Source organism: Solea solea, chromosome 8, assembly GCF_958295425.1.
Source record: "Solea solea chromosome 8, fSolSol10.1, whole genome shotgun sequence".
NCBI lineage: Eukaryota > Metazoa > Chordata > Actinopteri > Pleuronectiformes > Soleidae > Solea > Solea solea.
Genome location: NC_081141.1, coordinates 21978793 through 22003174, shown reverse-complemented (window position 1 = coordinate 22003174; position 24382 = coordinate 21978793). Strand labels below are relative to the sequence as shown.

The 24382-nt window shown below is 42.4% G+C and overlaps 3 protein-coding genes across 4 annotated transcripts; 1 reads left to right on the top strand and 2 right to left on the bottom strand.

The window, feature by feature from the left end:
* Positions 1 to 3393: 3393 nt before the first annotated feature.
* LOC131464567 (neurofilament medium polypeptide-like) lies at positions 3394 to 8253 on the top strand. Of its 2 annotated transcripts, XM_058637127.1 has the most exons (5): positions 3394 to 4209; positions 5838 to 6037; positions 6138 to 6262; positions 6347 to 7445; positions 7542 to 8253. In XM_058637127.1, the coding sequence occupies exons 1-5, from the start codon at positions 3459 to 3461 to the stop codon at positions 7653 to 7655; spliced, it is 2289 nt and encodes a 762-aa protein (XP_058493110.1). In that variant the 5' UTR covers positions 3394 to 3458; the 3' UTR covers positions 7656 to 8253. The 2 variants fall into 2 exon arrangements, with proteins under 2 accessions (XP_058493110.1, XP_058493109.1); XM_058637126.1 differs by having other exon boundaries at positions 3396 to 4209; positions 6347 to 8253.
* A 1799-nt stretch (positions 8254 to 10052) lies between these two features.
* thoc5 (THO complex 5) lies at positions 10053 to 18211 on the bottom strand. The gene is made up of 20 exons (XM_058637292.1): positions 18114 to 18211; positions 17771 to 17875; positions 16844 to 16987; positions 16585 to 16698; positions 16111 to 16208; positions 15864 to 16010; positions 15654 to 15768; positions 15282 to 15414; positions 14755 to 14832; positions 14614 to 14657; positions 14026 to 14125; positions 12505 to 12613; positions 12301 to 12402; positions 11932 to 12028; positions 11718 to 11829; positions 11530 to 11633; positions 11301 to 11388; positions 11102 to 11217; positions 10770 to 10960; positions 10053 to 10257 (listed from the first exon to the last, which is right to left on the bottom strand). Exons 2-20 carry the CDS (start codon positions 17867 to 17869, stop codon positions 10194 to 10196), a joined length of 2055 nt encoding a protein of 684 aa, XP_058493275.1. The 5' UTR covers positions 17870 to 17875; positions 18114 to 18211; the 3' UTR covers positions 10053 to 10193.
* A 659-nt stretch (positions 18212 to 18870) lies between these two features.
* tfip11 (tuftelin interacting protein 11) lies at positions 18871 to 23898 on the bottom strand. The gene is made up of 15 exons (XM_058637179.1): positions 23774 to 23898; positions 23119 to 23332; positions 22813 to 22987; positions 22562 to 22718; positions 22329 to 22456; positions 22044 to 22205; positions 21684 to 21875; positions 21365 to 21544; positions 21110 to 21244; positions 20901 to 21004; positions 20595 to 20763; positions 20267 to 20510; positions 20025 to 20167; positions 19779 to 19944; positions 18871 to 19394 (listed from the first exon to the last, which is right to left on the bottom strand). Exons 2-15 carry the CDS (start codon positions 23328 to 23330, stop codon positions 19042 to 19044), a joined length of 2520 nt encoding a protein of 839 aa, XP_058493162.1. The 5' UTR covers positions 23331 to 23332; positions 23774 to 23898; the 3' UTR covers positions 18871 to 19041.
* Between the last annotated feature and the right edge of the window lie 484 nt (positions 23899 to 24382).

Sequence of the window (24382 nt, the reverse complement as noted above, 5' to 3'; positions counted from 1 at the left end):
GTGTCTAAGTTTACAACCTTGTAAACAAAATACAAGAACACTCACTTTATAGTAGCTACACAATGTGTTTAATTTAATGTGTTTAGTTTAAAAAAAAAAAAAAACATCCTTGGCCACAGTGGAATATGACTACAATCACACACACACACAGGTGTGATGCAAGTAAACACAAGCCAAGACCTTAATTTTTATAACTGCTGAGTCATCCTTGAGACTGCCAGGTACAGCTATTTTTCTAGTTGTCCCTGCACAAGGTGACTCCTTCTTTTCTCACCCAGTTCTTCTCTATCATTCTCTGTCCTCCCTCCATCAGTGCATCATTCCGCTCCCTGGAATTGTCTTAATCCTCCCCCCGGTCCATCTTTCTTTTTCATTTCACTCGAGTCACTCAAGGATCTAAATATACCACCATGAAAGAAACAATAACAAAGGAAGCTCCTGACTCACAGCTGCATATAGGCATGAATACGCAACAAGAACACAACTCCAATTCTCTCCATTTTCCCTCTTCCCTCTCCTGAGACTGGTTTCCTGACATTTTCCTCTGCATCGATCCTGCTATTTTCCATCTCTGTCTCTGTCCTTCAAGAACAAGGACACTTCATGGAAAGAGGCTCCCACCTCCTCCTCCTCTTCTCCTCACTCCTCACACTCTCAGTGTCATCCACATGGCAAGACTTCAAACATCCATTTAATAAGTTGCTGTCAACAGTGTCAGGGGCACAATATGTTCATTTCATAGGCTAAACTTTGGTTGTTTCAGGCAGACATTTTGTCTGTGACCTTTCATCATCCATTAGAACTACATGGACAGTTGAATTTCACAAATACTTTGTTAGTTTCTGCCGTGGCTTTGTTGTGTCAGTTGTCGTTACATCATAATAACACACAATATACTGGAATCAGACGCCGTTTCCATTGGATTCCAGCTCCTGTTTGGTTCACATAATAAGAAGGTACTGACAAACACACCAGCTGACATATGACACACGAGATCTTCACATTCATGGCAGCTGAATTCTGCATTCTCTGCTACATTCTGCTCATGTATAAAACATGAAGTTAGGAGAGGGAGGGAGGGATGTGACACGAGATGACGACGTGATATGTGGTGCAAAAGAAGCAGCACACATTTTACCACATTTATGTAAAGAAAGGTAGTAAAAAATAAAAAACTGATCAAATAAAATCATGCAATGATGTAAATAATATGTGAAAGACTATAATTTAAAAAAAAAACAAGCTTATTTTCAGAAAAGTTCAATACAATGCATTTAAAGGTGTGACAATTATAACAAAAGATTATATATGTTTTCATTATGACATTATATTAAGTTGCGGGCCACATACAATCGATTGGAGGGCCACATGTGGCCCGTGAGCCACGGGTTTGAGACCTCTGGGCTAATACTGCCTTGTTAAAATAGTTTTGAATTAAAATTTTATATAACGTTGAAATTCATCCTCCTTTATATCCCACACATATTGACCATTGTTATCGCTTCCCTATTACAAAAATTAAAACCATAATGTAACTCACCAAGTGTTACTATATTTTTTTAGTGGACGTTTACGAATTAAAGATTAAGAATCTTGAATAAGTTTATTATAAAATATTAAGTACCGGAATGACTGGAAAGATGCAGGCTCTATAATCTGGTAGCTTCTTCTCCCATTTACAATAATCTATCTAATAAAACTTCCCACGACCATCTTTATCTCCTTATTTATTTTATTTAAATTCTCCTACATCCCTTGTTCACAGGGATGAATAATTGCCGAATGATCGTTCTCGTCTCCCCACCTCAAGAGAAAAATGTGCACTATTCCCCCCACGAAGCTAGGCCTGCAGAATAAACTCCCTCACCCTAAATGTGAGCAATCGATAGGTGCTGCTGTGCATGCTCTTCGGTCTCCTCACAGCAGACATCCCTGTAGATCAGCAGTGATGGGGCCCCGTTTGTTTTTGTGTGAATGCTGTATCATCGTGGCTCAGTGGACAGACACCCTGATGTGAAGTCACTGTTTATGAATCTGCACATCTGGGGATTAATGAGCATGCAGCAACAAAAAGAAGCAGGGGCTAAAATTATGAAAATAGGGAGTAACACATTTTGTGTGTAAGCAATGGAAAAAGACAGAGAGAGAGTCTGTCAATGGCCCAGCAATTGAGTGGATTCCCGGGGGATGGCACGGATCTGCAAACTCACACTGCAGCAGTAAGAGGAGCATCAGCAGAACACACTGCACACCAACATCATCACTTCACGCACACTGTGATACCTCCTCAAATGTGACTATGTATAAGAAAGGATAACGAGATATAGGAATGCTGCATCAGTGCTTGGTGAAAACATGGGGATGAGCTGATATGATACTCAGTATCAGTATCGGTCTGATACTGGTCAGAATCACTGGATCATATATCGGACAGATAAAAATGTAAAATCTGATACGATCCAAAAAATCAGCCGAGTCATGCTGTGGGCTGTTTATTTCTTCTTCACATTACACAGTTGGATAATTGTGTCTTTCAGTTTACAGCACAAATGTGTTGTTAACACATTCATAGTTTAAAAGGTCTGTATCGGTATCGGTAGATACTCAAGTTTGTGATATCTGTATCAGACATGAAAAAGTGGTATTGCAAGCTCAACACTGGTGAAAAAACTTTTAGACCAGAGATGTGTTGATATGATATATAAGTATTGATATCGGTCTGATCAAAAACCACTGGATCAGACAAGAAATATCCTATATAAATATAAAACATGCTTCACTATGCGCATGCTGTGAACATTGCAATACAAATCAGCGTTTTAGCTGAGTCATGTTTGTTCTTTATGGGAGAAGATTATTTGTTTAAACGACATAATTCTCCAGTTATGTCTTTTAAATAGCTCGAAATGGCACAAATGTGTTTCAGCTTCATAGTTTAAAAGATGTAAAATTACTGTATCGGACTGATATATTTTTGTAGCAGTAGCTACTTGAGTTTATGATATCGGTAGCTGTATCTGACACTAAAAAGTGATGGTTTAACCTGAGACTGAAACTGTTGATGATGTTGATGTTGATGTTGATGTTGATATGATTGAAAATAGCCATAGAATATTTAAGAATTAATAACTTTTGAATCAACCAACACGTTTCAACCTTCAAACTCTGGCTTTACATAACTTATATCTTTTCAGTAAAAGACAAAACTTTATTTGCCCATTAGATATAAAGTGAAGCGTGACACTTATCCTATAAAATGAAGTAGTTTGAATAAAATAAATCTCGTGAACACCCTCAGGCTGAGGGTTAGAGTTAAGGGAGGCGGTGGTTTTGTGGAGAAAAGATGTCTCTTTAAATGAAGTGCGCTCTTCTGCTGACTTGGTCACTTTTCCTTCCCTCCTATAAAAGCACAGCGCTCCCCCTCCTGCTGCAGTCACTCCTACTCTGGACCGGACAACATGAGTTTCACGGTGGATCATCACCTCTTCGGGCCGACCTCGTACCGCAAGGCTCGGCCTGCGTCCGTGTCCTCCAGCGGCTTCCACTCGCAGCGCCGCCGCCTCACGTACAGCCAGCCCTCCACCACCGAGAGCCTGGACACCTTCAACGGCGACATGACGCGGAGGAGCGAGAAGGAGATCCTGCAGGCTCTCAACGACCGCTTCGCCGGCTACATCGACAAGGTGCGCAACCTCGAGATGCACAACCGCAACCTGGAGGCAGAGGCGGCTGCGCTGCGACAGAGCCAGGCCGGACGCGCCTCGGTCGGGGAGCACTACGAGCGAGAGCTGTGCGACCTGCGGTCTCTGCTGCAGCAGCTGACCGGGGAGAAGACGCGTGCGGCTCTGGAGCACGAGCACCTGGAGGAGGACATCCAACACCTGCGGGTCAGGCTGGAGGATGAGGCGCGTAACCGGGAGGAGTTGGACGCCGCCGCCCGCGCCATGAAGAAGTACGCAGAGGAGTGCCGCCTGGCGCGTCAGGAGCTGGACAAGAAACTCCGCGCCCTGGAGGAGGAGGCCGAGTTCCTGAAGAAGAACCACGAGGAAGAAGTGGCCGACCTCCTGGCTCAGATTCAGGGCGCGGAGGTGAGCTTCGACATGAGAGACGGGCTCAAAGCGGACGTCACCAGCGCACTGCGAGAGATCCGCTCACAGCTGGACACGCACGCGTCCAAGACCGCGACGCACGCGGAGGAATGGTTCAAAGGTGATGTTTGCCAAACTTTTTACACTCTCATCACGTTCCCATTTAAAGAATATAACTCACAACAAGAGCAAGTTTCTGAATTATATAATGTAATTCTACATTTGTAGCATTTATACTGCGATTTCTGCAACACATGATAATTCCGACGAGGTATTTCTAGAGGCATGTTCAATAGATGAAGCAAGACATTTTATAAATCTTCAGTTAAAGGCTGGAAAGTCAGCAAATGTATTTGACAACTCAAAAAATAACATTGACCCATTCTCTTTGGAATGACTGGTCTAAAAGGTTAAATTTAAGATTCAAAATCAGAGATATAATCACTGCAAATACAAACAGCAGCGTCTGTTCTCTGTCCATGGTGCTGAAAGTATCATGTCCTCTCACTGTAGTTTAGATGACTCAGGGTAAATATAAGCAGTTGGTTGTCGACATTAAAGAAATGTGGAGTTTATGTTGTACTAAGAAAACTTTTGGTAACAAAGTCCAGCAGAAATTGTAAATTGTACATTTTATTCAGGAACTATATTCTACTGGCACTTAAAATGGCTCCTGACAACAGTAACAGCAATTTCATGTCATAGTAAATCTAAGAGTTGTCTCTCATCCTAGGTGATTATTTTATATTTGGTTACAATTCTCATCTAAAAAATGCTAAACAAAGGACAAAGTGGCTTGATAGTTTGAAGATTAAACGTCATTCCTGCTGCAGAGCCTCAGATGCTTTACAGCTGCCAAAAACTTAAATGACATGGGGTACAAAAAGAGATTAGAACATAATCTGTTTTTATTATAAACAGACAAATCAAGAGTCCCATTTTTAAATAATGCGCTTTTCTGTGGGTGCATTGCTGCCGCAGAATGATCATTTTTACTTATGGCAAGCACTGCAGGCAGGAGAGAGAGAGAGAGAGAGAGAGGAGACTGCACTCTCACTCTGTGTAACAGTGGGTGTGCTCTTGCTTGCTCCTCCTCATGTGTGTTTACGTCTGCCTCTGTTTGTTCTGTCTGTTGACCGATCTGAAAAGATCCAGTCCAGTCGCGTCAAGGTCACTCGGCGTTTGGGGCAGACGAAGCTCTGTTCCTGGGGCTGCTCGAGTCGACACGGTGGCATCAGAGTGGAAACTTTAGAGGCCAAGTAGGGTTACACGTAAACAGCACTTTAAAACGGTATGTCACTCCACTTAATGGTCTCTACACACTGACGTGTGAGGTCAGCAGTCGTTTACATGCTGACTCGATAAAGGTGCAAACGGAATGACCTTCCCTGTAACGTCCAGCTGACTGCAGCAGCGAGGCTCGTTCATGCTTGGACGAGGGAGGAAGCTGAGTCAGGCTAGTGAGTGACAGATGGTCACTGTCAAGGTCAATCAGAACTCCCAGTGGTGAGTGTCTGCTCTCTTAGGCCTTCAGTGCAGGGATAAAAACAGTCTTTTAACTTATTTAATCCAGTCAAGCTTTATTTATATACTACTTTTTTTAAAAAACAGCAGAGGTTAGTAAAACCGCTGTACACAAGATGAAAACTTATAGATAACAATAGAATGATAACATTTTTTAAAAAGCTAAAAGAAAGAGATTTTACTGTTTGTGAGGGTTTCACACTCTTTTGTCTGTGCTCCCTTTAGTCCGCATGGATCGCCTGTCTGAAACAGCCAGGACTAACCACGATGCCATCCGCGGGAGCCAGGAAGAGATTGCCGAGTACCGCCGCCAGCTCCAGAGCCGCACCATCGAGCTGGAGACTCTCCGAGGAACCAAGGAGTCACTGGAGAGGCAGCGCATGGAGAGCGAAGACAGACACCATGATGACCTCAACTCGCTACAGGCATACAGACATCTCACTCATCACATCACCCAGGAAAAATCCATCCAAACTGCAAACATCTTACGTCACATTTCACCTGTGTCTGCTTACATCTTTGCAGGAGACCATCAATCAGCTGGATAATGAGCTGAAAACCACCAAGTGGGAGATGGCCGGTCAACTAAAGGACTACCAGGACCTGCTGAATGTGAAGATGGCTCTGGATATTGAGATAGCAGCTTACAGGTTCGTCAGTGTGTGGTTAAATCCCGTCTTATTCTCTGTTGACAATTTACAGGCCTCGTTTCACAATGTTTGTCTTTGCATCAGGAAATTGCTGGAAGGCGAGGAGAAGCGCTTTGTGTCAGGAGGAGCTCCGTACTCTTACTTTGAAGGCAGAGTCTCTGCTTACCTGAAAGTGAAAGGAGACGAGATCTCAGACACCGTCATTGTGGAGGAACAGACTGACGAGACCCAGGTGACAGAGGTCACCGTGGAAGCAGACGAGGAGGAAAAGGACGAAAAGGAGGAGGCAGGGGAGGAAGAAGAGGAAACCAAAGAAGAGGAAGAAGAGGAAGGTCAAGAGGGAGAAGACAAGGAGGAAGAGGGAGAGGAAGAGAAAGAAGAGGAGGGTGAAGGAGATGAGAAGGCAGAGGAAGAGGAAGCAGAGGAGCAAGAAGAGCAGCCCAAATCCCCAGAAAAGGCTGCAAGCCCTCCGTCAAAATCCCCACAACCTAAATCTCCTACTGATAAATCACCAGAATCTAAATCACCACAAAAGTCACCAGAATCTAAATCACCAGCAGCCAAATCACCTGCAAAGTCGCCTGCAGTTAAATCCCCTGCAGGAGATGATTCAAAGTCACCTGCACCAAAATCACCCGTGTCAAAATCCCCACCCAGCAAATCCCCTGAATCCAAATCCCCTGAACCCAAGTCTCCAGTGAAAGAGAAGGCAAAGCCTGCCCCCGCCAAAGAAGAGGAGAAGAAGGAGGAGGAGAAGCCTCAGCCCGTCAAGGAAGATAACAAGGAGAAAGAACAACCTGTGAAGGAGGAGGAGAAGAAGCAGGAACCAAAGAAGAAAGAGCCAGAGAGCAAAGCAGCAGAGAAGGAAGACAAACCTGACGCAAAGACGGAGAGCAAAGAAGATAAAGCACCAAAGACAGATGATGCTTCAAAACCTGCTGCTCCTAGTAAGCCCGCAGAAGATAAGCCTGCACCAAAGCCTGATGCCAAAGAGAGCACCCAGAAAGAGGAGAAGCCTTCTGCTCCAAAATCAGAGAAGGCCGAGCCGGAGGCAAAGCCCACTCCTAAGGCCGAGCCTGAGAAAACAGAGGGAAAGAAGGAGGAGAAGAAGCCAGAGGAGAAGAAGCCAGAGGAGAAGCCCGCACCTAAAGCCGAGCCTGAGAAAACAGAGAGCAAGAAAGAGGTGAAGAAACCAGAGGAGAAGAAGCCAGAGGAGAAGCCCGCACCTAAAGCCGAGCCTGAAAAAGCAGAGAGCAAGAAAGAGGAGAAGAAGCCAGAGGAGAAGAAGGACACAAGTAAAGAAGAGAGTAAGGCGGTGAAGGACGAAGGCAAGGCGGAGAAATCCTCCAGCACCGAGTCAAAGGAGAGCAAGGAGGAGAAGACCAAGAAGTGAAAGCGAGAAGCTGGAGTGGTGGAGATGCCAAAGAAACTATAAGGGAAGGCAGGGCCGAGAGGCTGGAGGTAACCAGCCGTTTAGACTGACACTGTAGTGTTCACATAAAAGCAGGTAACAGTATGTAAGCAATAGTGCTTTCTGTAGCAAATAATCCCACTGCGCCCTCAGTATGGCCATAACACATCCCTGATGCTTCTGATGTATGACTGTAGTGAATGCAGAATGCTCTAAACTCTTCCATCTGAATGTGACGAGTGCCCTTGACGATTAAACAAGTGCATTTAAACTGAATCCCACTGACGGGGATGGCAGGAGCCTGCTGTACCGATGTCAAAAACACCACCATGAGTTAAAGATTGTGACACATGTTGAATATAGAAGTGTATATTTAAGGAGATACAAAATGTCTATATTATATTTACACACGCACATCAGTTTAAGACTTGAAATGTTTGCTTGTTGTGCACCTTAATGCAGCGTGAACTGCACCGTCTCACTCCACTGGTCTGCAATGCTAAAGACAAAGATGACTGTGCTCTGTATAAACTGCTGAGAATATGCAACGTGAAACAGTAAATAAAGAGTGAAAAATCCAGAGTTTTTCGTGGGCTGTTTCATTTCACCTGAGTGTTCACCGCCGTGTGGATGAAACGACAATTGCTGATTATTGTGCGAGTGAAAGGTAAAAGCTGTAAGTGCACTGCATTGCGGTGAAGGAGGGGGGCTGTTCCCAGCCACAGCAGCAGCCACTGCACCCACGTCATCATCAGCATCAGCATCTCACAGACCAAGTTCATGTATTAATCAGCAGCAGCAGCAGCAGCAGTGCTCTTTGCTCTCACTCAATTTCATTTTTTACTTAACCTTTATTTAAGCAGGGAGTCTCTTGAGACACAGTAGAAATCCCTTTCCCGAGGGAGACCACGGACAAAACAAGACAGTCAAACGTACGCTCAGGGGAACTGAACAGGATGAATTTCATTTAATGGGACGCAATTTTTTTGTCCTTTAACTTTTATATATATGTGTAACAGAGGTGGGCAAGATATATCATTGAAGACCATGGTTCTCAAACTGTGGTACAACAAGTTGTCCTCTGATGGAAATACTGTTCTACTGAATAGAACAGGGTTAGTGACCAGAGTGTGTAGAAAATGAAAAAAAAAAATCATCAATTAAATAATGAGTCACCTTATCTCTCGCTCCATCTTAATCTAATGTCACTACACCAGTGTGTGAAGTATTATGTGAGGACGAGGAGGATAATGAGAGAGCAAATTTATCTTATTGGGAACAAATCTGCCTCCTACTGCATTAGAGCATTTACCCAGAGTTTGTTTCTACGCTGTAGTTCAGTTCGAAATCTTTGAATCTTTACTTGAATGTGCAAGTTTAAAGAGATGTTTTACTGTCCAGTGATAAAATCTGTCATTCAAATTTTAAAGGATATTGAATAATTATAGTTGTCAAACTCTCAAAAAATATCCCCTCTGGTGTTTTACAACTATTCATTTTAATGATCTTAGCTGGAGCGCTTGTTTTAATGATCAAGAAAAACACTCAAACTGATTCATCGATTGTCATTACAGCCCTAACACTGGCATTTTTTTTTCTTTATTACACACAAGTTCATCCATTAAGCAACGTTGTGGATTAGGTAGCATCCAGGAGGCCGACAGTCCAGTTACCTGCTGTTCTGAAGCCTTGAGATTCACGACTTGGTCGGTGCCATTTTACAAACTGAAATTCAGAGAAGTCGTCCGAAAACATGCTCCTGCTGAATGATTCCAGGTGTTAATCACACCGGTGTCCACTCACGAGTCATGCGTTATTATCTATTGACTTACAAAATCAACATCACGTTCTATTGAATAGTTTAAACTAGAGATTGATTATCTACTCAGGAAAATGTTTCCTGACTTTGTAAATCAAGAGAGAAATCAACACATTTTCCGACAGAGTTCTATTCTCTATAGAAAATAGTGAAGTCGCCCACCTGTGGCAATTCAGTATATTGTTACTTTCGGTTTGGTTTAGAGGCACAAAATGGAAGACTACGTCCATTTTTATGTTTTTCCTTTTTGATCCTAATCAAAAATAGAGGTTACACTTTTGTCACAATCACCAGCAGTGGAGCATTTTCATCACCACTGCTGCCACCAGGAGAGCAAATGAGTAGTTAAAGGTCAACTGTAGAAGATGCACCAAATATCATATTCCACAGACATGGCTATCAGTGGAAATGACTCAGCTTGCACCAGCACTGCACGACAATAGCATAATAATCAGCTGTAGCAGACAACAGCTATAAATAGAGCGGCAAAGAAGAAGTAAAGGGTAGAGAAGGGAGTGCACACCAAAGCAACAAAAATAAAAAGACCAGATACACACGTATTCATGAAAATATCCAAGTGTTCTTTTATTTGCAGACTGGTATAAAGACTAAAAAAAAAGATAAAGTTGAGTGTCTGAGTCACAAAGGTAAGCTTAGTTACAGACAGACAGCTGGTGAGTACAGCAGGGAGAATCAGAGGTTTAGCGATGACTAAAGAAGCCCTGAGGATGGTTGTACTTGAACGGCTTCAGACGATTTGGTCCCCTGAAATTTAAAGAGGCAGTGAGAAAAAGTGAGGCAGTGAGAAACACAAGTTTATCTAGTAAGTCAGTATCTTTACATATTATTGGTCCAACTTAACCCAGACTTTTAAAATACACCTCAATCAAACTGAACTGTACTTAAACAGAAAGAAAAATGTGGCAAAATTCCGACCGGTAAATTTGCTGACTGATGAGGAAACAGAGTTTATGCACCGTCAGGTCAAATGATTAAATATCTTTAATTAATGGATGGTAGGAAGACTCCCTGTTCCGCATGCTAACAACTAGCTGCCAGCTAAACTGGAAACTGCCTTATACTAACGAGCTGAAAGGGGGGAATATCACCACATAGTGGAGAAGAGGCTGGCACACGTTGTTCAATAAACTGATTCCCCGCTAGCCCTTGTATACTGGGAAAAGGATAGTACGTCCAGTTAAAATGACGCAGTCAACTTTGTGCATGGAAACATAACCTAGCGTCTCATTGTTGACACCATTTTTATAAAACTGTACCTGACGGTGCGCAAGCACATCTTTTCACGGGGGAACTCTCGCGGTCCTTCCATGCCATCGTCGTGTTCTTCCGTCTCCAAATACACATCCAGGCAGACACAAAGGCGGACAAACTGGTTGGTCAAGAGCTGGTGCCCCGGACGAGGTCCCTGCAGTTCGTTTCTGAACACATTGACCTCACTCTCTATGGCCTAAAGGCGAGTCAGAGTGCAAAGAGCCATGTGTCGTCAGTAAGAGAAGCAAAACAAGGATCAAAACATTTGCTCAAACAGCATCAGAGAAGTAGCTTGTGGGTAAATAATGCCAAATATCAATGATTGAGGTGTTCATACACGGAGGTTGTCATCGGTGCGTCCAGTGCGCTCTCCCTTCCAGCTGAGAGAGAGGGAGAAAACTGGAGAGATCTCTGGGTAACGGGGACTGAGCACCACTGCCGCCTGGAGACGAGCTGAGAAGAAAGAAACAGATATAGTTTATTTATTAAATCAAATCATGTGATCAATAACAGCCACTTCAGTGACGAGTATCTACCTGTGCCTCTTTCAATCACTCCCATAAAGTACAGATCAGTCTCCTTTGCCAGCCCAGCCTCAGTCACATGACATGTATATGGTAGTTCCTTGAAGGGAGAAATGTCACAGTGAGACATTTGTATTTTCTTGGCAATTGGGAACAAAACCTGGTCCTACTGAGGAACTGGTTGAGTTCCAGGCTAAGATCAGATAAAAACAGAGATGCAAAACTGTGCGTTTGTGTTTACCATATACTCCTCCTGAGTGATGGTGGTCCAGCGAGCTAAACGGGAGAGGATTTTGGCAGGAAAGAGGTGCTGACACTCACTGGAGACGGGGATGATGCTGTGCTCTGAGGACAGGAGGACAAACAACCTCAATCTTAAATTAATTTCGTCGTCATTAGGAGATGTTTAATGTAGGAAAAGTAACGTACCTAAGGAGGCAAACTGTTTGTGCAAAGCCAAGCGGGACTGGACTCGGGCCCGCAGCAGCTTCATGGAGTTCTCCATGTGGCTGGCACTCAGAGAACTGCCCACACACACAGCCTGGAGAAAAAAACACAACAAACACATACTGGCGTCAAACACCTGTAACACACACACACACACAGTCATTGTGCTGGGATATTACTCAACACAAGCACTCACCTCTGTTACATCACTAGGAAAATGTAATCCTCCAAGACTCTGAACCCACTTGTAGGGATGGCCCAGCTCCTCCAGATAATCAGCAAAGCAAACGATCCTAAAAAAGGAGGTTAGAACCTGTGAGTTTATTTCCTGTATCACCACAAAGATCCAGGAAGTACACAGGTTATTAAGATCAATGAGAAACACGAGTCGTGAGGAGCTGATAGACTTAGTTAATAGTTTAATTATGATGGACATTTATTATATTACACACTACATTTTTAAATCTCAACCTTCATGTGTGAATGTGGTTCCAGTCAGAACCTTTTGCCCATTAGGGGTGGGTTATAATTCTAATGTGATTATAACAACATCTTATTAACTCACCCGACTTTGTCAAACTGGTATCGATTAGCAGGATTGGGTGTTTCCCGTCCCTGGTCACCCGCGTAGAGACAGCTGAGCAGAGTGTCTGATTTCAACAAATCCCTGCAGAAGAAGAAGAAAAAAAAAAAACAATCATCTGACCTTTCCTTCATAAACACAGAGAGGGAGGGGGGAATGTTTAGGTGAACACACGTGTACACTCACCCTGCACTGATGGCCGTGCTTAGGTCTGTGGCGGTAGAGACTTTGGTCTTGACTGTCATTATGTTCAGATTCATCAGGTAGTAGAAGAAGAGATGGAGGACGCTGCCATCTGTGGAGACATAGTGGATAACGCATGGTAACAAACTAATCCATTACTAGCCTAATTCAATACTATAAGACGACCACTCATCATCCCAGTGAACGCACCCCAGGGATTACTTTACACTGCAGAGCATTAGAGAGCAAGAAAAGGTGCGGCTGCGATGGAAGATAGCAGCGCCCCGGGGACACATGCTTCGCTTATGGTCATCTTTCACACTCTGCAGTGAACTCAGTGACACTATGTCACACACACACTAGTGCTGCTTGAGTTTCTTCCTCTACCGCAATAAAATGTCTGCTGCAGCAGGGAGGATAACTGAGGAGAAGGAAGCTTCTAGGAATAAAAGCAGAACATTGCAGAGAAAATATCCTTTCCAGCTTTTTTGTAGGTGCTGCAGAGCCACGATGCTGCAAACATCTCTCTCACCCCTCTCCCCCTCCCCTTGGTAGAGTTACGTCTGCAATGCAGGTCTCCATGTAATTTGTCACTATTCCTTTTATCGCCAGCAGAGGGAACACAAGATGTCAATATGTAATTTAAACACTGAGCGTGGTCATGTTTTCTTACATACATGCCAAAACATCATATCCAGCTGATGCGTATAATTAGTATAGTTTGTTTCACAGTATGTACAGGAATGACTTGTTAATATGTAGTCTTAAATGTGCTGACTAAAGACAGGAAATGGGCAGATGTTTTCACCTGTCTGACACTGATTAAAAAGAGAGTGTCGATTGTGAAGGGTTCTGGCATTGTTCATTTTAAAAACATGCATTCTCCAGGTTTAAGTCTAGCTATGAATTATATGTCGGTTAATACTTTTCAGACTTTGGTCATCATCTGTGAAAGCTGCACCTATTTTACTTGTCATGAATGTACCTATGCTATAAAGATGATAATACACAACTACTTAGAGACTCCTGAAGGTTACACATGAGCAACAAAACACTCAAAATGATAACCAACTCTTTCAGTTTGACTATGGATGGGACTCAAAAAAAACTTCTAGACTGGCAACAGAAGAAGAGGACATTCACGTGGACCATATTTGCATAAAAACATTTTTTGGCACTCATTGCAATGATGTCATCCTTTTGGAAAACAAAGTAGCTCAAACTGGTGTTTGCTCAATCTGAAATAAACTATGTACCTCCATCATCTAAATGAAGCTCCTGAATAAGTTGGTGAAGGGGAGGAAGTGCACAGACACTATTTTTATTTTTAATTATCAATTATCACACACTATTTCAAAGACTAGTTATATTCATACTCACTCTATCAAACAGAATATCTAATAAATGAACTCATCCCATTTTTTAAAAACTAAAAACATTATCTTACATTAGGGCCATCAGCTAATCCTTTCAGTCCATATATTTTCATTTATTTGGCACTGCAACATACTCTTGTAATGTTACCTTTGCATTTGAGGTCTAAGCAGAGGGACAGAGGGTGTCTTTTCAGCATCTCTCGTCTTTTGTCGTCCAGCTGGCCTCCAGCAGTTGGCCGTCTCCTCTTCTGTGAAACAGCAGACAGTAAAAAAAACAATGGAAACGTGAGATGGTAGGAAATACAGCAAAAAAGCGTGTTAGATATTGTGGCGTATCAAATAAATTAGTAAAACACTGCATCAAATTTCAGCTGATTATAGGAGAAACATGATAATGGCTTCATCTCCAGAGCTGGAGCAGTTGAATTCCAAAGAGAAGGGTGAAAGGTATTAAGTGAAGGTCTGATGAGAAAAAGTGGGTTACATATTGTAAGTGGCCAAACTGGGGTCAGATTACAGTCACTTTGCCAATTCTTGGAAAGCACTTCTAAAATCGTCCCAACTGGCAATCCTTTAGATGCAGGAAGTGATCGATAAATGCTGCTCTCCAACCTATCAGACCACAAAGTGTGACAGCTCGGGCTTCAGGGAGAGTTTGTATGTCCAGTGCAGAAATAGGTTTATTAAGAACCGCTGCACTCATTGACCTGAGTGTGTGTGTGTGTCTGAGACTCACCGTTTTCTCTTGCTCTTCCTCTGCATCTGAATCACTGTCGTCATCTGGATAAAACAACAGAACATTTTAAAGACCTGTACAACAGACAAAATGAACTGAACAACAAAGTATGATGGCAGAAAGGTATAGCGGTGTTTATACCCTGAGAATCTTCTGGGGGTTTAGACAAAGCCTTGGCTTCATCCACGTCACCGTTGATTGACACGCACAAGTTTTTATCTGAAATGGAAACAAACACAAACCACTGTCAATCAAAACTCAACACCGTCTTGAAATCATAGACTGTACATAAAAATGGATGTAGTCTTCCCGTTTGAAAAGTGAAGTCCAGAAAATAAGACAAGGGTAGCAGTTAGCTTCAGGTCTTCTTAAAATGGTGCATGACGTAAATTTTGTAAATTCCTATTTTGAGGAAAATCGATGATAAACATGGCACATGAGTTAACACCAGTGTGACTGACAGCAAGTATTGTCCAATAAGTGCCTGGTTGCAGGTGACGCCTGGAGACTTTTAGTTTCAAAAACGGACATGGCACCGGCCAATTTGAAAATCTTGAGGCTTCACAGTGGGAGTTTCTTTTGCAATCAAAAGACAACGACCATATATACACACACATTAGGTACATAGTCAATGTCTGACACAGAAACACTCTGAAATGAATACTCACCACATGCCTGTCCATAGGCATTTGCTTGAACAAAGAGGACATACAGTGGTGGAGGGAGATGGCGGGAGATCTCAGTCTGTTTCTGTGTCTGTTCATAAGGCATAGCTAGGTACTGCTGCACTGGCAGAGAGGCCTGAGGAAGAGAACCACACAGAAATCATACCATTATTCAGAGAATCCACGGCAGAATAGCACAGTTGGTAGAGCTGGTGTCCCGTGGGTTCGATTCCAACTGCAATGATTCACTGTGGGTCTTCCCCTTCTCTTACCCCCTTTCACACTAATCTGTCCAAACTAATAAAGGCTAAAAAAGCCCCCAGAAATGTTACCTGTATTACAATGAAATGAAAACCTTGATAACTGACTTTATACCTGCATGATTGCATTCAGCCCCGGTTGTAAGCTTGTCAGATGTTCCTTCTTCTCCTCGATGGTCTTCTGGGTCTTCTCCTTAGTGGCCTGGGACTCTTTGTAGTCCTCTGCCAACCTGTATGAAAACAATAATATTTAAAACAAATGCTTTTTGTGCTTCCAGACCATAACATGGTAGAATATAGAAAAGATGCATGCAGGTTTGCGCACCTCTTTCGCTGTTCAAGCTCCCAGTCTAGTCGAGCCAATGTGAGCTGGTGGGGGTCATTTTTTGTGAGGTGGGGCCTGGAAATTTCCTGCGGAGCCCCCTCATAAAACTCTTCCACAGGTACCAAGTCTATCTCCTCGTGTTTAGACCTGGGACAGTAATACAGGAGTTAACAGTTAAATATCAAATACATTTTCGGCACACAAAAGCTAAAAGCTGCTCAAATCTAGTGAAAAGATTTGTACTTACTTGAACTCTAGACACTTGCTGATCTCCTTCTGAAGATGCATGACTTCATACAACAGGTTCTGCAATTGAAGATGCAGTACATCCACCTTCTGCTTTGCCTAAGAAAAAAACAAAACATGCTGCTCAATGTTACTTTGCAAACACAACTTAGATGATCCTGGAAAAAAGAAAGAAAACAAAGTGCCAAATCGGGATTCAATAAAAGAAATTATCAACAAAAAGAACTGGCATTGAATCCAAAATAAAAACCTGAGCGTGTACAAACTATTTTTGCTGACAGTGGCAGCCACTGCAGTAAGGTGTTGGATACAACGTGCTCAGTGTTCAACTACCTTCCCTCCATCAGCACAAAAAGGAGTTGAGGAAGCACTTTTTTCACATATTAATGAAAAAAAAACTGAACTTGAACTAAGCTGGTATTTCTTTAATATCTCATTCAAACAGTACAGTAATTAAAAGTTGCTTGGGATTTACCTCATGTGTTAGATCTCTGCCTCTCTTGAGATGCATATGAGCCAGACGATTGAGTTTTTTCAGATTCATGAAGTGGATGCAGCTCTGCATACGTCTCTGCTCAACCTCAGCACACTGAGAATGAAGAATACAATTGCACTTGTTTCATCGGTGATGCACAATGACTTTAGCTAGTCTTCAATGACTGGAATATTATTGAGAATGAAATCAGTTTATAATAACTGAACAGACTGGATGTTTTTAGTAGTATGGTTCTTACCCCCTCTTTGGCTCCATTAGCTTTGAGCTCCTGGATCTCATTCATGAGAGTGGCCAAACTCTCACATGACTCTTTGTACTGAAGATAGTCTTGCTCAGGGTCTCTGCCATCCAGCTCCACCTCCTCATTATAAACGCGCAACTCCTAAAAAAGACAAACTATATCAGGAGAACATCATACCCCTAGTAGTCCTACTTTATTTTGAACCCAGTGTCAGCACAGGAAATTAACAAATGATCCACTGTCCGTGCCTTACGTCTCGGCCAACGATAATAGATATGATTGGGCCGGCCCAGTGTTAGTAAATTAACCAATGGGCCGCTGTTCGGGCCGTTAGTAGTGACTGGCCTTAACGGGGGAAAAATGATCTGTGTTGTCTACAGGCCCCTTGCGTCTGCCCACCGGGAAAATGCCTGGTATGACAGATTACCAGTCCAGCCATGTAGTGTGTAAAATTTATTTAAATTTATAGGGGAAATTGCTTGTTACAGCTGAATGTCCTTCACCTCACCCTTTCCATAAGTGTGTTGGAGAGATCATGTGCAAGATCACTCAAAGCTGCTTGACTAGTTTTTGGAATTCACACCAATATTCATACTACAGCACGTCTCCTATAATCATCTTTCATACCCATTCACATTCTGCCAGTACAGCCATCATGAGCAACATGCGTTTAGGCGTCTTTAAAAAGGACACATTTGGCATGTAGACGGGGAACTGAACCTACAACCTTCAGTACTACTAATCTACAGCTGCCCCAATGTAGCCTGGCATCAAATCTCAAAATATGTTTAGTTTGTCACATGTGGGCTTCTTCTTTTTTTTGGAATACTTTCAAAAGACGCAGGATACATTAATGAAAACCAGTACACAATATAGTAAGTTTGAACGTAGCCATAGCTGCATAGCAGTTGGTTGTGTCGTTACCTGCTGATCCCCCTCAGCGCGACCCCTCTTCATCTCCGGGGTTCCTCCTTCACTGCGAAGAACCTTCGTCTTTCGCTTCTTCAGGGCGTCCGACGCCATCTGTTACTACACCGCGATGATGTTGTTGTTAAACAAAATGAAGTTATACACAACAATACAGTACTGCCCCCCTATTGGCCTAGTAGCTAAGGTTAGCATTGTAGCCTTGTAGCAAGCTAAGGCCGACTAGCTCAGGAGCTAACAACCATTAGCTTGTCGGCTCATATTAAAGACGTGCTTCCAAGCACATAACTTAAATGAATATAGCATGAGTCAGATGAAACAGTTTTTCAAATGTACTTACCCACAATTGGCAAGTATGCGTCAGAAACTCTTAAATTGTGTGCAATCGAACACGTTCTCCTGTAACACCGTTAACTGAGCGCGACTGTGGACGGAAGCCCTGCCAGGACAAAAAGGTATAGCTCCACCTTCAGAAGCAAAATAATCCAAGCGTTTCATTCAGAAAAAAAAAATATAATTACAAAAAATATATTATAATAATATATGTCTTATTGTATTATCATCATCATTGTTATTGTTATTGTTATTATTATTATAAAAACAAATAATACCCATTAGACTGATTAGGTCAGTCACATCACCACTCCAATCCAATCTTATACATCTAAACAACAGCATAACAGTGGAATTAATTGCTGTGCCTCTTAAATATAGTTCCAAATGGGAGCAGATAGAGGAAAAAGAAAAGGGGGTTTAAACTGAGCCCTGAGGAACCTCAATAAAGAGAGGAGCAGAGGATACAGTCACCAGCTGACACAGAAAATTCATTCATTCTGTCAAGTAGGACCTGAACCACTCTAGTGCTGTACCCACCAACTTCTCTAAACCAGAGATCAAGATCTCATGGTCCACTGTGTCAAATGCAGCAATCTCCAGAATCAGTAGCAAAAGACATGATTGAAAACTCTTACAAGTCAATTCTGAGCACACACACACACACATATATATATATATATATATATACATTTTATATGATGCAAGTGCTTTAACATATTTGCATCTGATCGCTGATTTTAACAGAAACCAAGTAAACCACATATATTCAAAAAGAGTTTATTATTTACATTTCCCAACAGTTTTACAAAGATTTATTAGTCTCAAATAACTGGTGTTACAAACAACAGGGGCTGAGGGGGTAGCTCAGTGGTCCTTGGGCAAGAAAACAGCTCACACTCTTTTACACCTGACAAAAATCGGTCAGTGCACTCTCACTTGGCCATATCAATCAGACTCTGCAAAGACGTGGGCACCCAAGTCTTCTCTCCTTGCACAAACACAAACCCCCTATCTAAGTAGATGACGATACGCCCAAAAGTGTACAGCTGTTTACCCTCATGCCGTTTGGCCATTAAAGGCATAAAGACAATGTTGTTTTCGTCTGCCTTGCCCTGAACAAGATCTTTAAAGAGCGGTTGGCCGCTAGTGCCGATGCCGATGCCCCTGTGAGTCACACTCTCGGCATCTCTGCGCTCCTGCATCGCTTCGTAATGCAAGTCCTTCCTCATCTCTGTCTGGGTGAGATATGCGATGTTCTCCCTTGCACCGGGTTGCATATATCCACCTGTGGATACAAAACATGTTTTTGTAATATGTTTTGGGGACAATACAGAATATGGTGAATCACCACAATCTCTTTAAAAGGTGACATGCATACAAAAAAATCTATTATATTAACACATAAATGATCACATAAGTGACTAGATCAAAACAAATTGGAGAACGCTCTAAATCTCCATCCGTTCCTGACACATTAGTCAAATAGGTTTAAAACAAACGATAGGAAAATTACATGTCTTATTTCTGTGTTTCACAAACTGTTGGTGAGTTCGGAGAGTCCAGTGTTTTAATCTGGGATTGCAGTGGCCATTTAAATTGCTAAAAGGTTGCTGTTGTACATATTTTACATGTAGCATCTTTAACTCCTGAGACCGTGTGCTATACTGACCCATGCCTGAAGACACTGCATTGTTCAGGATCTTCAAAGCTTCACTGAACTTCTCCTTTATGAGTGGCTGTGCCAACAACATTTCACTGAACATGCCTTTCCAGCCAAGGTACCATTCAGTGACTTCCTCATAGTTGGGACTGTTGCCCAGCCATAAACGCAGGACCTATAATCACCAAAAAAAGATTAATCACATGGGTTAACAGCATCTCAATAACTCTTTGAGATGCAAACCTGTACACTGACCTGCAACCACTTTGTAAAGAAGTTTTTGTCGAGCAGAGACACAAGACTCGATGGGGACAGCATGCCCTCCCAGTCCATCACCCAGTGAAATGGCTCCATCTGCTGCTGGTGAGGGTTGATAACCAACTCTTCCAGACACAATGCTGTGGTGGGAAACAAAAAATCATTGTCAGAGAGTGGGAAATACATTTTATCCTATTGCTGTAGTATTCTTCAGGTAGCACTGATGAATGAATACAGACCTAGCTTTGGGGTTATGTTTTTCACCATGAAGGCCTCCCATGCACCTGGAGTGAAAACATCTTTCCATGGTTGCAGGATGAGGCGGGCTGAGGTGTCACTGGGATACCACCGCAGCAATGCATTGGACAGTTTGCTCCTGATGGGCGGGTACAGAGGCTCTAAACGCGATTGGAACAAAGGCAGCCAGGGGTGGATCCAGGAGTGGATGGGCACTGTGTCAGTTAAAGGGTTCCAGTTGTCCACCTATCAGACAAAGTGACAAACGTTAGTAGGTTTAAATTACTAGTACTATGAAAGTGCATCTTTAAAAGGAAATAGTTGTCTCGCCTCTCGCTGTAGCCGGGGTAAGATCAGCTGCTCTAAAAGGTGATCTAGAATCCACAGGGGAAGAATAGGAGCCCACACTTCAACACAATCTACCATTGGCCCGACTGTGCGGGGCTGCCAGCCTGACACACATAACCGCATCACTGGGATCCACACTTCCCACAAAAGCCTGAAAGAAAGGACACATGTAAACACATAACTTATAAACCGTACTATTTGTATACTATAAGCTATAATATTTACTTAATAAAATGTATCTGTACTTACTCATTAGCACAGTTGAATGTGTACTTTGTTTGAAATTACCTGTGGTAAGCGTCCATATTTGAATCAGGAGCACTGGAATGCATGTCTCTAGATTCAAGGATTGCTCTCCACTGACCAATGTCTTCCAGACAATAAGCACTGTCCTGAAAAAAAATAAAAATAAATCCCAGAATGGTTACTCAGAATTTGATGAATAAATTAAATTACGACCATGCATTGTTACTTGGAGGGTGATTAGAAAGGTATACCTTCAGTGGGTCCCAGGAACGAAGTTTCTCTTTGAGTAATGGATTAACAACAGCTACAGCCAAATCTGCTAATCCCATTGTCTTGTATTCTTCATAATAGTCTGTTTGTAATGATTCAAAGATATGGGCACACTCCTGAACAGAGACAAAGGAAAGCACTTAAATGAATCAGGTTTTTGGATTTGAGAAGAGACATCAATAAACTAAAACAGTCAAATAACTGTGGCTACTAGTCTGTGTTCACATTATATGCACCTGCAGGGTTGGTCCCTCCCCAGGTGCAGTCTCCCCAGAAGGAAACCGGTCCACCAGCTCCAGTATGGCCTCCATTCTTTGAATGGCATCTTGCTCTGCGTCCAGTCTGCTCCGCAGTGCTTTTGACTCGTGGCTCAGTGACACAACTACATCTTTTTCATGCTGCAGTCGTCTGGCGGACTAAAACAAGGTTAGATACGATGACATAACAGAAATGATTAGTATGTGAGAGAGGTAGAAAAAGCAGAGTGGTAAATGGACAAATAAAAGAAAGCACAATATCATCAAACAAGTGCAGACTTACTTATACACCTCATACCTGTAATATGTCCTGCTCCGTAAGGTCTATCAGCAACTGCAGGTTATGTTCAAGTTCGGGCAAACCAAAGCCAGATGATTTCTGATCCCTGGTGGAAATGCCTGGTGGGCCTTCATCCGGAACACTGTGCTTGTTGGTCATTTGACTGTAACTGTAGTATACCTTTTGCTCCCTTCCAGTCATATCTATCACCTAGTGACAATTAAAGACATGGGATTGAGAAAATACATCCACAGAAATGTGTAGTAAATACAGCCAACTTAAGTTCCTCAGGGTTTTTCAGTAAATCAGCCTGATCAGCAAGAGGTAAGATAAGAAAAGCTAAAGAAAAATGTTAAAAAGGAGTATTTTCAAACTTACCTTGACCTGTGCTAGCTCTCCAGCAGATGTTGCTGTGCTTCGTCCTACCAGTTTGCCCTTAGCCTTTAGCTCATCTACAGTTTTATAAGAATACTTGGGTTTCTTCTTTCCTGCAGACCCTGCAGGATCCTTACGCCACTGGCCAAGCTCCTTCTGAAACTCCTACGCAGGCAGGAAGTGACAAAAAAAAGTAGTGCTGACTGACTCCAGAATATCACTTTTACTATATAATCTAAAATTTGATATTGTTGGAAACAAGAGCAAAGACATTTTGGCCATCACTACCTTTTCCTCTTCTTCTTCTGAGTCCACCACAGGAAAATCCTGAAGACTCTGCTGTGTTCGCTCACTGCCATAAGCACCCACTGCTCCCTTGCCTTTACGGAGCTTTGCCTCAATGGGGTTGACAATTCCTGCAGCAATAATGACATATACATTAACTCTTATTTACAGTATATATTCTGTAAAACTTGAAATGTTATTCACCACCTCAATGACAGTCACTCAGTCTTACCCACCTTGTGCATTTTTGCCCAAGCCTTTGCCTGGCTGGTATCCCATTTTCTGAAGAAGTTTCTGTCCAATTCCTTTTGTGTGCTTCTCCCAGTTACCGATGCCTTTTCCAGACTGTATGCCTCCTGCAAACCTCTGTGTCTGGTTCCTGCTGAAATTACCCTGCCAATAACACATTTGTAATACATTCATATCATGTTCATACATTTTCCAATCGCAAATTTAACTACTGTGGGCTAAAATTATACATGTTTACCATCTGCAGTTTTTTGGGTGCAGTGCCACGAGGAGGAATAGGGGCTGGTGGCACGTCATCATCATCATCATCATAATCATCATGGTCTCCTTCTTTTTGTTGCTGTTTCTCCTCAGCTGCACTCTTACGCAGTCCACCACTCACAAAGTTCACTGGAAGGGTGTAGTCTTTCGATCTGCAGTGAACAAATTTAAATAATACCTATAAAATAAGGCATACATTGGTGTTCTCAACTTCTACTTCCTCTTGCGATGATAAAAGACTGGGCATCAGATGAGCAATAAACCCAAACCTCTAATGACTTACTTCTTTCCTCCAAAGCTTGGCCTCTCATCCTCATCTGAATCTCTCTCAGCCCAGATGCCGTAGGTGGCCTGCTCTTTTGACTGCCTGAATCTGCGACGGTCTGGGTTGAACTCGTTGGCCAGATCCCAGTCTGTCACCTCGAAGCTCTCAATCTCCACACCCTCCTCCTCTTCTTCCTCCCCTCTCCGTCCATAAAGGTGGGACATAGACATCTCTACATAACACAACAGACATACAACTAAGATAATTTAACAAGTGACATAGTACACCTAAAAAGAGTATCTGCTGAGATTGTTATCTAGTGATATTCAAAATATATAACATCCGAGATGCAACTGAGAGCTTTATTTTATCAACCCATCATCACACCCCGTTAACCTACGAGTGTTTCGATATAAGGTCAACGATATTAATAATATCCATTAAACATGCTAATATCAACTAAAACGATTAAAATATAAACAGTTGAAACTGTTTGTTATTCCTAATACCAATATACAAAACATGCTTAAAAAAATACACCGCGAAAACAAGCTTTCATTAGCAGAAGCTAGCGGTATATGATGTAAATACTCGCATTATATCACCAAAAAGAAAATAATGTCAGTCTGTTGTTAAATGTAGTTAATCACAATGTTGTTAGTTGCCATCTTACTTGAAGATCAGTCGCGCATAATCTCTTATGAGGGCGAAATTAGAGACGAAACAGCTAATAGCTAACAGCTACTAGCTCGATCCGGCGTTGGCTCGATCGTCGTTTGACACACGAAAACACATCTTCTTCCGGTGTCTGCAGTTAACGCCAGCGCGTACATCCTGTTAAATCTGTACAAAGTTGTGTCCTTGGGTGGTACCGTGGAAGCTACTGTAATCAGAATTATTCACATAATTGTAACAACGACATTATGGGTTATGCAATTATAATAATGGTACTGTATTATTTTCACCCGTTTAAAGGCCTGTATAGGGCTAGTGTAAAACTGTGGGACGTTTGACTTTCTCTTAAATTTCTCTGAAACTGCTATGTAAACTGTCCGGTATTTTATTTTGAAAACTGAATGTCGATATCCGTACAAATCAGGTTGATACATTGGTTCGCAGACTTTTTTTTTTTTTTTTACCGTAAAAGCCTTTGTAATGAGGGCGTGATAATTCAGCGTCTGATAGTTTAACCACAGAGAAACGAGTGTTAGACCGCAGTCATGAGCCCTTCCTTTGGAGAATAAAGCGGTAGACAAGAAACAAAACAACAAAAGCGTGTGGA

What these genes read in the sequence shown, in the direction of transcription:
- LOC131464567 (XM_058637126.1), top strand. Translation starts at nt 3,459, where the DNA reads ATGAGTTTCACGGTGGATCATCACCTCTTCGGGCCGACCTCGTACCGC. An exon ending in CGCGGAGGAATGGTTCAAAG is followed by an intron (nt 4,210 to 5,837) that starts GTGATGTTTGCC and finishes TGCTCCCTTTAG; the next exon opens with TCCGCATGGATCGCCTGTCT. An exon ending in ATGACCTCAACTCGCTACAG is followed by an intron (nt 6,038 to 6,137) that starts GCATACAGACAT and finishes ACATCTTTGCAG; the next exon opens with GAGACCATCAATCAGCTGGA.
- thoc5 (XM_058637292.1), bottom strand. Translation starts at nt 17,869, where the DNA reads ATGGCGTCGGACGCCCTGAAGAAGCGAAAGACGAAGGTTCTTCGCAGT. An exon ending in ACCCCCAGAAGATTCTCAGG is followed by an intron (nt 14,658 to 14,754) that starts GTATAAACACCG and finishes TGTTTTATCCAG; the next exon opens with ATGACGACAGTGATTCAGAT. An exon ending in TACCAGTTTGACAAAGTCGG is followed by an intron (nt 12,029 to 12,300) that starts GTGAGTTAATAA and finishes CTCCTTTTTTAG; the next exon opens with GATCGTTTGCTTTGCTGATT.
- tfip11 (XM_058637179.1), bottom strand. Translation starts at nt 23,330, where the DNA reads ATGTCTATGTCCCACCTTTATGGACGGAGAGGGGAGGAAGAAGAGGAG. An exon ending in GTTCCTGGGACCCACTGAAG is followed by an intron (nt 21,005 to 21,109) that starts GTATACCTTTCT and finishes ATTTTTTTTCAG; the next exon opens with GACAGTGCTTATTGTCTGGA. An exon ending in TACCCCGGCTACAGCGAGAG is followed by an intron (nt 20,511 to 20,594) that starts GCGAGACAACTA and finishes TTTGTCTGATAG; the next exon opens with GTGGACAACTGGAACCCTTT.